We start from the raw sequence: 18,417 nt of genomic DNA on the forward strand, positions 1-18,417 counted from the left end.
GTTTCAAAAAAACCAAACCAACCAAAAAAACCTCCCTGTATTTATTATTATTATTGTTAGTAGTAGTAAAAGGACAAGGAAAAGGAAGACCAAATTCCTTTTCAAATGGCCAAGGGGAAACAATGAGGAATGTTTCCTGTAAGAAGCCTAGATAGTGGGAAAATAATTATTTTAGAAAGTCGAAAAAAAGGTGAGGTAGTCAAAATAGAGAAATAATGTAAATACAGATTTCTTATTAGGGAAATTTAAAGTCATCAGCTTTCTGATGAATTTGGCAAGGCATAAGACTATGTCAGGGGCTTTCAAAAGCAGTTTATGTAACCTAATCATTTGTACCCCCATAATATTCTGAAATAAATTAAAAAAAGAAAGAAAAATACCAGCATCAACAAATTAAACTTTTATATACTAAAAAAATAAATAAATAAAAATTTAAGAAATAAAGACAGGGCATTTGGGTGACCCTGTGTCTGGGATATGTGGGGCTGTGTTGGCAGGTCTGGCAGGAAGAACACTTCCCCTGTTTTGTCATTGCCCCACTGCAGGTATAGACATGGAGGAACTAATATGACAATTACATGACATGCATACAAGACTGTATACAAACTTCTATGGCAGTTGAGATGAACCTCAAGCTGAATATAATACATATGAAATTCCTGGCATCCACTACTCTTCTTGTCCTCATGTGGAATGCTGATCTGATTTTGAATCTTTTAGTTTTTGAAGCTTTTAGAAGAGTACACACAGTATGTTTACATGTGGCTTCTTTCATCTCTTCTCTTTTATCTTTTTTCAATCTTCTTAGCCCTAGTTTTTACAAGTACAATTAAAACACAGACAGAGTAAGTAATGGCCTATGGAGAATGAGGGCTAGATGCCCAAGAAGGGATCTGTCATACTCTGATGGGTGTTTTGGGGGTTCCATCACAAAAATGTCCTTCCTTAAAACTAAGAGTTCTATCGCTATTCAAATACATATAGCCCTGAGGGCTATTACACATCAAATCTGAATTGATTTGAAAACCCCAAGAGCACACTTGGGAAATGGAAGAAGAAAAAAGTGATGGGGAAAAGAGATGTATAGCTTAGGGAGTTTGAGATCTTTCCCAGCAAAGTACACTGACTTCCCAGATTTGACTCAAGATGATTCTAATCATAAAATAATACAAGGAAAGAGACAATTCACTACTGATGTACAGTATGGATGAATGACCTGATAAAACTATCATAGTTTAATTTAAGATTATTCAATACATTGTTTTTGCTAAGATGAATGAGTGAGTGAATGAAGGAATCTTGATCCATGGATCAACGACAATGAAAGAAGAATATTGCTGAACGCAGAAGTAGAAGACCAGGCATCAAAGTTGTGGCTTCTTTCACCTCCACTCTTTTCTCTTTTTTCAATTTCTTTAGCCTTAGTTGTTCCAAATGCAATTAAAAATAAAATTTAAAGGTGGATATTTGACTTCAACAAAGAAATAGAGTATCAGGATCGCAATAACAAATTGTTGCTTGGGTAAATATCTTCCATCTGTATGGCAACTCATCCTTCCCAAAGCCCTTAATGCACTCTGGTACAAAAATTTACTTGACTTTTTCAAGGGTATGCACAATTGCTGTCTTTGCTTTTTGCTTCAAATAAGTGTCACCCACAAAAGAAGTGTAATTTGCCAGAGATTACCTGGATATTTAGCAATGACGCCATCTGTAAGAACCAGATACTCTCATTCCTAGACAAGATCCCTTTCAACCCAAACCAGCTCAGGGCCAACGTGATCATGGTTACCTGAGTTGTGGCGGCAGCTTGAATCTGTTGCGCACATCGTCGAAGCGGTTGCCCAGGTAAGGGGTGTCCACTGTCAGGAATATGGCCTTGTAGCCCATCCGCTCTGCCCGCCGCACTAGCTGCTTCGTGACCTCACGGTCCTTGTAGATGTACAGTTGCAGCCAGCGAAGTGCCTCGGGACCAGCCTCTGCCACTTCTTCAATGGAGGAGGTGGCCCAGGTACTCAACATCATGCCAGTTCCCAGGGACCGACAGGCTGAGAAGGAGAGGAGATGATCAAGGCAGACCCGGCATTGCTCCCCCTCCCAAGCCTTCAGGTTGCAGGTCAAAGGGTAAAGACTCGATGGGTAATTTGGCAATATGAGGTTAAATCTTTTAAAAGTTAGAAATACGCATTCCTTTCCACACACTGTGTATTGCTCCTGAAGGAAAAAATGAGTCAAATAGGCAAAGATAGGCTATATGTATGTAAAAAAATTGGGAACAACCTGAATGTTCAGCCTTCAAGGAATGATTAAACTATGGCTCATCTATAAAATGAAATATGTATACCCATTAAAGGTAATGTTATTGTGATGCTTAATTTTATGGATCAACTTGGCTAGGTTATGGTACCCAGATATTTGGTCAAACACATCTGGATGTTGCTGTGAAGGTATTTCTTAGATGGGCTTAATATTTAAATCAGTAGACTTTGAGTAAATCAGATTATCCTCATAATGTAGACTGTCCTCATCCAATCAATTGAAGCCCTCAAGAATAAGACTGGCCTCCCCTGAGGAAGAGGAAGAGGGAATTATGCTGCAGATTGTGTTCAGACAGGAGCTGTAACATCAGCTTTTCCCTGGGATTCTAGCCTGCATACCTACCCTGCAGATTTCGAACTTTTCACCCTTCACAACTGGGTGAGCTAATTCCTGAAAATAAATACCTACCTATCTATGGAGAAATATGTAAAGATAGGTAGATAAATGTAGATATGTAGGTATAGACATAGACATATGTGTGTGTGTGTATAGATATAGATATCTCCAGAGAGAGAGAAAAAGAGACGGGAGAGAGAGAGAGAAAGAGATATCCTATTGCTTCTTTTTCTCTGTAAAACCCTGACTATTACAATTATAAAGCAATATTTACAGACATAGAAAGATGTATAAGATATATAGATATATTAAGGAATGAAAAATTCTGCAAAATGACAGGTATAACATGATTCCATGTTTGTACAAACGTAATTATTAGTATATGAATATAAACAAACAAAATGCCAATGATGGGTGGGAGAATTATGGGTAAGTTTAATTTTTTCTTCTTTTAATTTTTCTATTTTATCTTTATTAAAGATAAAAGCTTTATTAAAGATATAGTCTACCATTTATGTTGTCTTTCAAAATTTCATAAAATGTGCATGCTATAAATATCACAAGTAGATTCACATTCTTTTGAGCAAGGTAGCAGTTACAGCCTTTTGATAAAGGTAGCAAGAAATGAGCAAATAAATGAAAAATTAAATAGAGTCATCTAACCAATATAGTTTTCCAGAATATTTGAAAAACATGGGTGATAGGCTTTCCTTCAAAAATAAGTGGTAAAATTGGAGTCAGCTTTAGTGGAAGAGAAACCGATACAGCATTTATAGGCCATGTGCAGAACACACCAAGAGATAAATTATCAGTGTATATAACTGTCTATGTGACTCCAGATAATTTAACATATCTGAGTGCTCACCATGTATCCAATGGGAGTAAACACAGTTGTCTAAGTGACACTCTTATAATAAAGGTGAAAATCAAATTAGTCACTGTTTATAAAGTTACACTGAGATGTTAAAAAGCTTCCATGATGCTTGAACTTTAGAGGACAAACTCCCCTGGAGGGAGAATTCTCCTGGAGGGTTTGTGAAATCACAGATGTCTGGGTCCCACCCGCAGAGTTTTCTGGTTCAGTAGGTCTGAGATAAGGCTCAAGAATTTGCCCTTCTAACCAGCTCCCAGATTTTGCTGATACTGCCAGTGTTGGATCACACTCTGACATTTAAAGAACATCATAACCATTTCATAGTAAAAGTCTACGTTCAAATAGTAATAAAATGAATTTCTTTTTGAAAAATGTAACTTTTCCTATGCCTTTCAAGGTGTTTTTCATCCATATTCTCCAGGTCACATACAGAGAACCACTCAAGATGACAGGACATCTTATTGTAGTTAATACGAAGGCCTCATATAAGCCAGCAGCAGCTCTGCCAATAGGATATCAAAATCCACAAAAAAAATCTTGACTTCATAAGAAATATCTACAGGCATTCCACACAGATTGCAAAAATGCCACAAAACAATGCACACATAATATCTACTTCACCTAAACTGTCTAAAGTTGCAGGAATTGTCAACCCTCACAAATATTCTACCCAAATCACTGGGATATGCATGTCCAGAGAGAAGCAAGGTCAACCCATGCCACCTATTTCCTGAATCTACCTGCTCTGATACAAATAGCTCCAGGAGTTATTGCTGCTCAATGTTTACTTTCCAATGATTAAATCATATGTGGCTGAAATTTTGAATTGGAGTTCCCAAAATTCTAAGTTACCACTGTTTCCAGTTATAGGCATCTAATAAATCTTTGGTGATATAATAAATTATCCCAAGAGAATTCTCCTGGATATAGGGAGAATATCAGAGTCTGTGCTGACATATTATCATTTGAGGCTAAGATATTACTCCTAGGACAATTCAGAGGAGCAAAACTTAGAAGGCTCCCTGCTCTCTGGAAGAAATATCAGTGATCACTGTGATCTCAATTCACTTGGGATTATTTGCTGTGATAATGAAAATTGTTGATGAATTATATCCCTTATTTTCAACACAGTTTTATGCTAAAATAAGCTAAGGGAGTCTGGGATTTTACGAATTTTATGAATAAGATAGCATGGTCAGACTTCCTTTCAAAGTTCTAATTATAGTTATCCTAGTCTAACTATAATTAGTGCTTGAAAGCACAAATGTTTAAGTCCTTTTACTCTCCCTATCCATTTTCCACAATGCAACTCTCCTCCTGCTCTCAAAAGTAGGAACTGACCAGGTTCATTTTACAAAGGACAGGGATTAGCTTTTATTTCTGTTCCCAACTTGTGGCTGCTAATTGTACTGTAAATGAGAACTTCAATGACGTGTGTTGCATTTTTACAACATCTGGCAAAATGGAGCTCAGAGCTGAGGTGATGTTATTATAAAGGCAAGGCCTGGCTCTTGCATGATTAAGGTCCTTAATGTTGATCTAAGTCAAAAAATCTTGGCTTTTGTAATAGTTAGCACAGTTTAGAGATAACATATCCAGGAGCTTATCCCATCCAGTAAACATTGATTCCATATGGCATCCCAGGACTCTATGTCCTATAAGGAGATAATTTCTGCATTCCCAAGGTGTACCTTCCTTTGGAGATCCAGGAACAAGATAATAGCACATAATCCAGGAAGTACAACAAAAATATACCTTTCCTCACCCCCCACCTTCCCACCTGTTTACAGATTTCTATGGAGGGAAATGCAGAGTAAGTCTAAGAGGCTGTCAGCATTTCCATGGTCCAGCCCTCAATCAATAACACTGGAAGAAAAATTCAGAATTTCTCAGTATATATTTTCTTGTTTTTTACTCTTCCATTTGTAATCAACTATAAATATAATTATATGGAAATGAATGAAAGTAATATCATTGTTTACTGCTACCCCTACCTCCCCCTCAAAAAAAATGGGCTATGGGCTAATGGAAAACATAATTCTTTCTGTATTAGAGAATAAAAGTTACACTCAGACCCATCCACAATAAAGTTCTTATTAGAGTTAAATCACATGCCCTAGGGTGGGAAAATGCTACAAGGGTCTGCAATAACCTAGTATAAGTGTGGTTCTGACTCCCCAAACTGCCATTCAGTAGAGGGTTAGCTGAATTTCCTATACTAGAGAACCTGTAATCAACTCTTGAGGTTTGTATCAACTCATATTAAACATGAATGCAGTTACCTTTGGAACTGACACAAATCCTAAACTCTAATGTGCAGTCATTTATTAATAAATGGGCTAGAACAGGCAAATGGCTTTGCAAACCAGCACGATTTGGTAATGCCTTCTCTGTGGCTGAGAAATGCAATTGTGCTTTCAGAGTCTGGCAGAATTTTTTGTTTTGTTTCATTTTTGTTTTTGTCTTTGGCATTGAGCCTTAATGAAAACATTTATTTCTGATCCAGGTAATCTGGATGTGAAGGAGCAAAGATAAAAAAACCTATTGAGTACTTAAATGTTAAAGACCTGGATGCTAAGTCTGCCCTAGGTTTTTAAACGAAACCTACTCTGAACACACCACTCTCATTTGTCTAGAGTCTTCATCTGACTTCCTGTTCATTTCAGACGGTCATTCTGAAATGGACAAGGTCTTCAGAAGGGGATTGATTGTATTCAGGCTACATCCAATACTGTTTCATGTTTGAGGATTTAAACTAACCTTTGACTGGTAACCAACAGGCCCTTTCATACCATGCTCTGTCCAGGGCTTCTCAAGATTTGGTGAGCACAGGGATCATGTGGGGATGTTAACAAATTTCAGACACTGACCCAGTAGGTCTCAGTAGTGGGACCTGAGATCTGCATTTACTACAAGCCCCCTAATGATGCTGATGCTGTTGTTGTTCCCTGGACCATACTTTAGAACGATGAGATAGATATTTTCTTTCATGAGAAAATGGGCTACATGTGATGGCGTAAGCAAAGACAGGGCCTCATAGAAAATGGGAGGGAGCATCTAAGCAGTGGTGGTGGAGTGGGCCGAGGTGGTCACGTGGCTTGCCACTTGCCAGCCATACCCCGCTGATGCATCTGTCTGTCTTCTCTGTTGGTTCCCCTCCAGAGAGGGCACAGGTACTATGCCACATTTGCTCATACATTCATCCCTAATTAAAGTCAAAGAATTAAACTGTGTTAGAGTGGCAGCCCCTTAGCACACTTAACCATCATCATATGTATTTTATAAGCTTTTATAAGGATTTGTCCAGCTTTCAGATTTCAGATTAGAAACAAAAAATAAATGAAAAAATAAAAATAAAAATGGCAGAAGATAAGATGAAGAGAGAGGTTACTCAGAGATGAGAAGGCACAATTTACCAATTACAAAATAGCTTCCAAATGTTTCATGTAATTTCCAACAATCTTACACAAAGAAATAAGATGATGGATCATCCAGTAGAACTAAAGTCCATCATGCTAAGCTTGACAAGGAAGGGAATTATAACACATTTGAGAAGGACGTTCATCTATTGCCACCATCATCCCCACCAAACAACGATAAAGAAAAATATAAAATATTAGTTATCATTGGCAGTAAATGTCCATTATTTGGAATATTAATTCATGTGGGACAAATCATATGCCCAGATTCCAGCTGAACAATTAAGCTGCATGTTACCTTAGGTCCAAATGATTTCTTTGAAAATAATTCTCTTTTATGGAAAAGGAGAGTTGAGTTTCCAAAATTATGGTTTCAAAGGAAAAAGGTGAAGGAAGAGAAAAGAGGTAATATGTTCAAAGGGCCTAAAATTGTTGTTGTTGTTTTTAGGTGCATTTGATTAAAAAGCTCCTGCATAACTTAGTCACCAAAACAGCTGCACTGAAAATAATTTTGTTGAGTAAACTCATTTTGTCATCTGCACAGGAAGCCATTACATAATGCGGAAAATATTCAATGACCACGTACCAAGCAGTTGTGTGGTTCTAAACTCAGGGTCTGACATACTGAAGTGTTTGCATAACTGCACACCATTGCGTGTGTCAGGCTTTCTTCACAGAGGTACTACCTTTATACAGGTTTGTTAAATACACAATTAACAGTGTTGTGTAAATGTCTAAAATTACAGTTGAGATTCCCCAGAAAAATAAGGTTCTGCAGTCAGTGATGTAAGAGAAGAACAAAACTTCCACTATAATTATGCTTGAAATACTTAGAAGTGGTCAAACAAATCTTAATTTACAATTTATGCAAGTTAACCAATTTAAACGTTGCCAAGAAAGGTCAGGAAACTAGACTTAATCTTCCCAGTGCTTTCATGTTGGTCCATAATCTGAATCTGGAGTGGTATAATCTTGAGTGATCACACTGCTATACCTCTAGACCTCTTTCCTACTGTATGCAAATATTTGCAAGAAAAAAATCAGTCCCAGTGACATCTTAGCTCTCCCTTCCTTGCTTCTACTTTATCTCTGGGGCAGAACTCTGCAATGGACTAAAACTTTAGCTCTACTGTAATGATTCCAGGGTTACTATTCTGTCCTCTTTTTTGAATTGTCAATTTCTGGCATAATTGGCAGATCACATGGAGACCACAACACAGTGATAGAACTTTTAATGATGGTTTCAAGAAGTATCATGTTTGCACACAACTTCAATCAACATCCCAGAATTTAGCAGCTTTGATGTTGGGATACACATGTGAGCCTCGGAATTCCCACTATCACATTTTAATGTCATCAGGTACACTAACAATTCAGAGAAGAAGCGATCTCATGCTCTTAAGAAAGCCACCCAATAGCTTAACTTTTGGTGCAAAATCCTAGAAATCATACTATTTGATAATGGTCTTTATGTATTTGTTTATTTATCTTTTTTTTTTCTTTCCTGAGACAGAGTCTCTCTCTGTTGCCCAGGCTAGAGTGCCATGGCATCAGCCTAGCTCACAGCAACCTCAAACTCCTAGGCTCAAGCAATCCTCTTGCCTCAGCCTTCTGAGTAGCTGGGACTACAGGCACGCCACCACACTCGGCTATTTTTTTCCATTTTTGCTCAGGCTGGTCTCGAATTCCTGACCTCAAGCAATCCTCCCATCTTGGCCTCCCACAGTGCTAGGATTACAGGCATGAGCCACTGCCGACCCAATAACCATCTTTAATATAGCTAGATTCTAATTTTTGGATAGGTATTTTTGATTAACAATGTTTATCTCACTGAAGAGTAATCTCTACACTGAAGCTACCATTTTAATGAAAATACTTTAGAGATAAATTATGTATTTTATAGACACACAATATAGTATATATGCATGTATATAAAGGAGGTCCATAATCTTTTAATGCAGATATATGTATATGGACTGAGTGTGCATGCACACAGAAAGAGTATGACCACTGGCTTTTTATTGTTGTTGGAAAAGCAAGTCCCAAACAAAAAATTGAGCTGAAATTGGTTGGAATAAAGGTGAAACAAAATATGAACTGATTTTTTTTTTTTACTACAATGACACCAAGAGGTATTCCCTTGCAAATATTTTTCTAATGTAATTTGGAAAAAACTTTAGTGAATCTTTTCTCCTGTATTCCTCCCTACTTTTGTTTCTTCTTAGTAAAAATGGACAAAATAATAGATGAGACAAATAACTTGGTCACACTGTAGCGTAAAATAGACCTAAGTTCGAAACTGGCACCAGGCATTGTTCAAGGTCTTCCTTCTCCTCCACTGTCAAATGAGAATGAGAATTTCCTCACAGGTCTATTGTAAGGATTAATCACAGGGACATAAAGTCCAAGCATTACACCTGGTACATAAAAGGCACTCCACTTCAGAGAGAGTAAAAAAAAAAAAAAAAAAAAAAATTAAAGCAAGCTTTGCCTTGATTAGGTAAAATTGAGAGTCATGGGGATATTTTCCTAGTAGGTAGACTGAAATGTGTATCTACTTGGTCACCTAGTACAACACATAAATATATAAATCAATAAAGCTTTCAAAAGTACATCGTTTGAGTTTGGAGCAAAGGAAATGACAATTTTTCCTGTTGAATGGTCTTTCACTCAGTGTTAAGGTTGATCACTTAATCTTGGAAAATCCAGAAAATTCAACAGCTAAAGATCTCACCTACACCCTAATTCAGTTCTTTGGGGTCTGTGTGGCTCTTTGTGTTACTCTGCAGTCTGCTCCACCTGCACCTTAATAGGTGGTCAAGGCAGAGCTGAGTCCCAAAACTTCACTTTGGAATGTTCTGCCCTTTTAGGCTCAAAAAGAAAGTGTTTAGATTTAATGGTTTTATGGCCCATCAAATCCTGTGTGGTAGCTTCTAATTGCATCCAGGGGCTGGAATTTCTTTTAAACTTTTTTTTTTTTTTTGACAGTTTAATAAGAATTTGCTAATATGCTGAGCATTCCTGGAACGCATTAAGTAGGTTTTAATTTTTCTCTATATGAGGTCCCAGCACTCCCTCATGTGGTATTTGTCTACATAACAAGTCAGAAGCCAAAGGATAAATGAATATTTAATCTCTTTTTCTCTTTATTTTTGATTTCCCGTGTTTAAAAGTAGAAAAAAGAAGCTCATGTAGATCCATGGAAAAATGAAGTAAAATTTTACTATAGCCATTGTGCAAAAAACATGAGAGATTTCTATGACAGTGTTCTTAAAGCATCAAGTGTCAGAGTAAAGTGTTTTATTAATTGGTTTTTTGAGAAGTCAGAGATCCTATACTAGTCTTGCAAGACTGAAATTTAACATGATACCACTTATGTTATATGCTTCTAGCATTTATGTTTATCTTACCATTTCCTTCAATATGTTAAATATTTGTAGAAATGATTCTATAGTCTCCCCCTGAAGAATATAAAGGACAAAACTCAAAAAAATCAAAACAAAAAAATAATCTATTAGAGTTTCAAATGGATATTCCATTATAAGTAGAGGCACTAAATATTATAGCAATTGACAATTATTAAAATGTTGATTAATCTACAGCAACAAATCTTTTATTCATAACATGATGCATGAAAAACTGTCCTTCATCCGGTGTTTTCCAGTTATTTTCCTTCCACTTTAAAAGAGTTTTAGGAATTTTAATTCTTGCTTGTTTGTAACTCAAGACTTTTTTAATGCTCCCAAATTTTCTAAACAGCTCAGATTTCCTAATAATTTCATTTTCTGTAACTTATTTCATCTTCTCAAAGTTAAAAGGGTAAAACTATTAAAACATAGATGTTTGCAATTAATATTCTAAGACGATAGCATAGGGCTTCCCTTAGGGTTCTTGCTGCAGTTAATGACTTTTGGAACTATCAGTAACTGTCATATTATAGACAGTATTGCCTAAGTGATTAATAATATGAGCAAGGTATTTAACCTCTCCAAGCCTTAGTTTCCACACCCACAAGGCTTAGCGAAAGATCCTCAGGGCTCTGGGCTCATTTTAAGTTGGTAGTAAGGGACAGATGAGATGAAAAAGTCAAATTTCCTGGTGCACATTAACTGCTCAATAAATGTTGGTTATCATTGTTTTTCACAAGACTTTGAAGTATCATTTTCTAAGTTTATGCAGCATTTATTAAACACCTATTTGTGTTTTCAGCAAGATCCAGAGATAATGACATATCTCCTTCCTCTCCTGTATTCCAAGATTGCAGCATGAGAAATGGAAATCAAATGAAGACAAGGGCTGACATAAAGTGTGGTGGAAAGAAGTGTGATTTCAGAAATATAAGAAAGGGCAGCTCAGTACTTAGAATCGTTTGCCTCTCTTTCTGTATTTGACAAAATATTAAATGGGAACAAAAATAGTATATTTATTTACATACTAAAAAAATTGTAAAGGTCATCCACTCCTGTTGGGAATTTTCTGGTTTTGTTTTTGGAGTTGCTTTCTCATCGTGGAGGGTTTTTTTTTGTTTGTTTGTTTTTAACTTAGTAGAAGAACTCTTTCTTTAAAGACCTCTTCATCTGAAACCCAACACTAGCAGCTGTATGCACAGTGTCACACCTAAATTCCCTAATATCCCTGGAAACAACCACAGCCCCTCTGGGACATGGTATGCAAACCAATGGTCTTGCTTAAGCAGCTCACTTTATCAATGAGGAAGCATAATCCCAGAGAGTGACAATATCCTGCCATAAGAAGTGAAACCAGTCAGTGGTGAATTACCACATAAATCAGATGTCCCAGCTGGACAGCCCAGGGGACACTCGGAGCCCACAGAAGTGTTTGCTTTGGCCCACACATTGCTGCCCCAAACAATGTTTTAGGGAATTTTGATTTATTGGCCAACATTTAAAAACCAGAAGATTGTACATAAAAATCAAGACTTCTGGCTTCTCTTAAAATTTGTGAAGTTTTGGAAACCTCACTCCCTTGGGCCAGCAAGAGCTAAGATGTGGCCGCCCCCGGTAGATGGAACATGCAATCTCAGGCTTGCTGTAGTGTCCACCCGGAGCCTGCACTGTTATTTTCTTAACTTCATCCCTCTTTGCACATTCGCATTACAAGCCTGGCCCTCAAAGGCATTTTTGAGATTCCTGCATAAAGCTGAAAACAAAAATATTTTTAGCAAAAAAAAAAAAAATAAATAACTTTTACTTCCACTTAGGTGTAAATGGAGTGTCCTTTTCTGAAGATGAGTTTTTATGTGAGAAAGCGATTTGGGGACTTTGGGTTCGGAGGGGGCTAATAAAAGTGTGTATGTCCTATTTCTATAAGCTTCTCTAGCATGTATTTCATGAATCCTCACAAGAAACCCTGGAGGTGAGAGTCCTTATTCATCTAGGGTTACCAGATTGAGCAGACAGACAGAACACTGAGTTACAAATGATTTGTTGTTTATCGGAAATCCAACTATCACTGACCCCTTGTGTTTGATTTGGCAACCTGATATCCATCACCATTTTCAAATGAAAATAGTGTGGCTTCATTGGTCACTCTGCAACCACACAGCAGTGTGGAAGAGAGGAGTTCTGTCCTCGGACCCAGTTCGTATGGGGCTTGTGCCCCACGGTGGTGAGAGGAAAGGCAGATGCTCCCATGACGTCAGGCTCTGGGAGGAAGTCGGGACAGTCAACTGGGACTAGGTGAGACTAGGTGAGATAGAGTGAGACTATGGTGGTGTGGCAACTCTCAGAACTTTCTGGAGGCCCATTCTAATTACTCAGGCCAGATCATTGTCTGTGGACTCAAATGCCTTTCACTTACTCTCACTGACCATGCTGACACGGGGAACACTTTTCCAGAGAGATTGCTAACCAACTTCTGTCTCTGAACTTGGCCTCAACTTGCCTTCCCACCAAGGGGCTAAGTCCCTAGAAACAGGAAAACGTAGGTGCCAGATAATTAGGAGGGTAACAACAACAACAACAAGAAAATCCTCCAGAACATCTTCCCTAGATTTTCCAAGGATCAGACTTGCTTGAGAAGATTTCCATGTTCTTTCTGGGAATGATGAAATCAATCAATACCTTCATTTTCTGAAAGAAAAGTAATGTTTTTGTGCTCTTGCTTAATGTTGCCTGTGGCTACCTATATAGTCTTCAGCGAGCTATTACCCTGGTTTGCACACCTCCAGAAGCCAACAGTGACACAAAGAGGTGAGAGCAAGTCATCTTATTTGGAAATGATCTCAAGATGAGTGGAAGGAGTGAGGAAGTGAGAGAGGCAGGAGAAGGCAGCCAATAAAGGAGCACGTGTCAATGGGCAGGTAAATTCTGTGGGCAACTGGGGCTCAACCCTTTGAGAAAACACTGGGTGATGCTACTGGAAAAGGTTTCAGTTACCCTGATCAAAGTGAGTTGAGGTATTTATCCACCAACTGCTGCACATCACTGGCTGAGGGACCCACTCCCAACCCACCTATACATGGGCTCCTGTTGCCAGAGAAACTGTCAGGGAAAAAGCAGCAGGTTCTGACAGCAAGGGGAAGTAGCAAAGGGATACATCCAGGGCACCAACAGCATCTGGTACAGCCATTTCTTCTTTCTTTCCACGTAACCCATTATTCCCCAAACCCACCAACCAAGGACTACTCTTTGTTACAAGCTAATGGCCATTGGCTCGCAGGATACACCTAGATATTAAATAGGCAACAACTCGTAGGTGGTCATTGGAACATAGACGAAAACCTCGAGTGTTGAAATCCTTGAGGGATGTTTCCAGTACAAATGCAGAATATAAACTGATGTTGCTGCCGTGAGCAGAACATGATGGAGGATTTTAGATGCTTGAGGGCAACGTGTGTAAACTTTCATTGCCATCCCCAGTTCCTCTGTCACCTCAATGTCACTACACCCTCCTTGTTCTGCCAGTTCTACGTTATCTATTATGCATTTCACTTTCTGGGGGGCCTGCTTTGCCTGGACCTAAAACTATAAATTAATTACTTCTAGGGGGGTGTCATGGGCTTCTCTTCATGACACTTTAGAGGATTTGCTGGAAATTAAGGACAACACAAAGTGGTTGAGAGCCCAGATTCTAGAGACGAATGACTGGATCTCTGTCATTTATGAATCGCGTGACCCTGGGCAAGCTACTTGTCTGGCATGTGCCTCAGTGTCTCATGTGTAAAATAGGCTTAATAATATGACCTGTCCCTTTGGGCCGCTCCGAGGATTCAATGCTTGTAATGTACATAGAATGGTTCCCGGAACACAGTCATTGCTTTATAAGTGTTTGTTAAATAAATCTAAATGGATAAGCTTCTAACAGGCATTTAATATTCCCCCATGGTTAGTGCTGGGGGAAACAATGCTGTATAAATGACTCCTTCCTGGGCTATCACATCATAATTTCAAAGTAAGCTTCCTTCTCCTCTTTCTGCTCAGCCCAACACCACCAAGAATAAGCACCAGTGGTCTTCAAAACCATCAAAAGTGAGTTGGGGAGTAAAGCTGGTCATTGACTAGCTAAGGAAACCAGCTTTCTCTGGAATGCTAGCTATTTGCCCACATAATGAGGATCTGTAAAATATAAAATAAACTAATATATGTATAAATAATTTGCTTGCTGCATGGTGTCCTACCAGGTGAGCTCTGCTTACTGCCTTCTCTGCTTCCTTCTCTCATTTCCATTCAAACAATAGTTTGTAAGTATGGACCAAAAATCAGAAGAATATAAAGCCAGGATTAATCTCATCGCTCATAAAGAAACTGTGGTCAGCATCTTGGTCTTTAAAACTAAGTATATTTTAGGATCTATTAATAACTATTGTTCGTAACTGCTTTTTAAAAATATTATTGTAAAATCTTTCTATGCCATTACACTCTTTCTATGATATAGTTTTTTAAATTGTATGCTATATTTAATGTACCCTACTTTTTGCAACCTATCTCCAATAATAGGACATTTGGTTGTTTTTTTTTTTTTTCCCCTAATGTTTCTCCTATTAAAAATAACAAAGGCATGAAAATCCTTGCAGAAATGTCTTTCCTCAAAAATCATAATTATTTCCTTGGAAATTTTAGAGGAGAATTTATGGCATCACATGAAATTCATAGTTTTAGAGCTTTGATATCGAGTGCCAAGTTATTTTTTAAAAATATTGTTTCACTTTATACTTTTCCCATCAGTGTTTGAAAATGCACATTTTCCCCAATCTAATCATACTGTATAATCTTAAAATAATAAATTTCTATCCATAAAATAAAATATATGGTTATAATTTACATTTCTTTGCTTATTAATGAAATTTAATATTTTTCTTATGTTTATTGGCCATTTTTATGTATCCATTTGTGAATTTTCTATTTATATCTTTTTCTCACATCTTTTTGTCCCTTTTGGGTCATACATTATTTTTTATTCAAATAAAGGATTTTACATAGAAAGGACATTAACCCTTTTCAGTCTCATATTTTTTCAATTTTTTTCAGTTTGTCATTTGCTTTCAATTTTTATAGAAATGTGAGAGCACTGACGTTTTAGTTTTTTTATGTCCATTTGTTTGCTTTTATTTTAATGGTTGTTGCCCTATAGCATCATGCCTGTAAAGGCCTTTCTTATCCCAACTTTAAATAGACATATACACACTTAGTATTTTCCTTTTCTTTTTTTTCTTCTCCCTGCCTATGTTTCAGAATTACCATAGAGAGATAGCTGAAAACCCAGAGCTATGTATCTGTGTATGGTCCTGCAATTAAAGAAGCTGCCAGCCTCTGACCTAAGTCTATCGAGCAAAACTTCATTGTACCATTCTGATATCCCTGGCAAAATTTTGTGTTAGACATTTCAAGAAGGAAGGCAAATTCATAAAATCCTTAATTCTTAAAACCGAAATGCTTTAAAATAGTATTTGGTTCATGCTCTTTTGATCTGCATTTCCTGCCTTGCTTAGCATGCAAAGAATTCATTACTAACTGTAATATGAGTTTCTGAAGCAGAATTTGGGGAGAGTTATTACTATGCATAGCCTTTCAAATGCTCATAGTTGCCAGGGAACTGGAAAGTTAATAAATTAGCCCTAATAAGAGATTTCTTTCCATCATATTTGATTTTCTCATCGCTCCGTACTAAGGCAGCTGGAAATGCTCTATTGGGAATATAACTCATCCATAAAAAGGAGTCATAATCCAAAACCATGGAAGAAAACAACCAACCAGGTTGCTGCATTTGTTCTTTCACTGTGGGAACACTTTGGCTTAGTAGAAGCAGAAAGGCTTCGAGATACAAGGTGGTCATAAGGTTGAATCCAGTTTCTGTGACTACCTGGCTACCTTGGGTGCGTCCATTTCTCAGATCTCCATTTCCTGAGATGCTGATATTAACACTCAGAATATAACAGTTACTGAGCCACTACTCTGTGCCAGGCATTTTGTTTGTGTGAACTCATTCAATCCTAACAGTAACCCAATGAGGTAAGTACTATTTTTAATCCCCAATTTACAGCTGAGGAAACTAAGGCACAGAGAGAGTACCTTATCCAGAGTCCCACAGCTAGAAAGTAGACGAGCAGGAATGCAACAGGCATTTCAACAGTAGAATTAATGAGCTTAATTTTTCTGAGAGTAAAAACATCCAGGGAAGCATTTGCTCGGTGCATACAGAGAAGGAAGTTGCTAAATGTTAGCTCCCTTCTGTCCCTATGGTGAGGACCCTCTTCCTACCTCGCACAGTTGCAAGTTCCCCATCCTCGTGAGCCATGCGCTGCATGGCAGTGGCCCCCACACATATGGGCATGCTGACCCTCTGTCCTAGAACGGAAGTGGACAGGTCTATTTCAGCAACATTCCGGAGCATCCGTGGATACAGCTTCCATCTAGAATAAAAAAAAAAAAAATTTTAGAATTTCAAAAACATAATCAAAGTTTTGACATTATATTTTAGTTAAAAAGAAAAAAATATTGTTATTTTTTCCCATCAAGCAAATTTTTTTATAAAGCTAAAGAAAAAGAGCCAATTTTAATGTTTGTTAGGATAGAAAGTTAACAATAAGATGATAATGAAATTCCCAAGGAATGTATTTTATTAAAGTACGATTAACATACAGTAGAATTCACCCATTTTAGTGTACAGTTTTGTAAATTTTGACAAATGCATAAAATGATTTAACTGTCACAACAATCAAGAAAGATCTAGAAAGTTTCAATTATACTCAAAAATGTCTTCATTTGCTTTTGTAGTGAAACTCTCCAATTCAATCCCCTGACAACCACTGATATGTTTTTTTTTTTGTTTTTTTTTTTTGTCCTGATAACTTTGCTTTGCAAGAATATTGTAGAAACAGAAACATGCAGTATGCAACCTTTTGAGTCTGGCTTCTTTCACTTAGCTTAATCCGTTGCATATTGTTGCGTGTATCAGTAGTTTGTTTCCTTTGGTTGATAAATTGTTTCCATTGCACAAGGGTACAACCATTTGTTTATCCATTCCCAGGCTAAAGGACATTTGGAATATTTCCAATTTGGAGTAATTGTTAATAAAGCTACTACACACATTCACTTACAGGTTTTTGTGTGAACATAGTTTTCATTTCACTTCCAAAAGCCATTTTGAAGATGGTACACAAACGCATAGAGGTTAGATTATAGTTGAAGAAGATAGGCTATGTCTACTTTGTCTTCTTTTTGTATGACAGGCAGTAGCTTCAGGCAATTACTTTGAAAATTACAATTTGGTTTCTTCAAAATTCTTGAGTTCTATGCTGTATTCATTGAAGTATGATAATAAATGAAGATTTTTTTTAGTTTAATTGAACATTTTCCTCAAAAATGTTATTTGACAGGAACTGAAATTTTTAAAGAGTTTTTGACTTCTCAAAATTATTCTAAATTACTTTTTCTGTGACTCTTCTGTGTTGAAATGAAAAGTACCAATAAACCAACAACCAAAAATGCACTAGTAAAATTTATTGGAGAACTAATTCTCTTTCCTCCCAGGAAAATTTACATCTCCTATTTGTTGGGGTTTATTATTCTCCTCATTAGTGCTGTTTAAAACTGCAGAAAATACAGCCCTATTTCTAACATGCATCAGTATAATAAACGTGTTGTATAGACACACATAACATCCCTAACCAGGACTCACCTTTCACTACCTAGATTTAACTCTGTTTCCAGAGAGATCAAGATTTTTTAGTAAATATAGTGTTATATGATTTAGTAATGGAGTAACCCCCAAAAAGTCCTTAACTGAAGCATACTTCCTGGAGCGGAAGAAGAAATTCTGCCTTCATGTTGCTTTGTGGAGTAGCTGCGGGTCTGTAATCTAACCCTTCCTCACATAATAAAGTAAAAACATCCAGTCCTTGAAAAGCATAATAAAGAAGTTTTACTGTGTGATTTCTATGCTATTCCTTTGAACATCATAATTGTCATTATTTTATGTCACACCACATGCTCTGTTGCTGGAAGTCTT

General features: G+C 37.2%; 1 protein-coding gene across 1 annotated transcript in view; it reads right to left on the reverse strand.

Moving 5' to 3' along the window:
• HAO1 (hydroxyacid oxidase 1) overlaps positions 1-18,417 on the reverse strand; it is a 50,201-nt gene that overhangs the window by 27,498 nt on the left and 4,286 nt on the right. The window contains exons 2-3 of the mRNA XM_069496674.1: positions 16,668-16,819; positions 1,793-2,048 (exon numbers count right to left, since the gene is read on the reverse strand). Coding sequence (XP_069352775.1) covers positions 1,793-2,048; positions 16,668-16,819 — 408 coding nt within the window. The remainder of the gene's footprint in view (positions 1-1,792; positions 2,049-16,667; positions 16,820-18,417) is intronic.

This window comes from Eulemur rufifrons, chromosome 20, assembly GCF_041146395.1.
Source record: "Eulemur rufifrons isolate Redbay chromosome 20, OSU_ERuf_1, whole genome shotgun sequence".
NCBI classification, from domain to species: domain Eukaryota; kingdom Metazoa; phylum Chordata; class Mammalia; order Primates; family Lemuridae; genus Eulemur; species Eulemur rufifrons.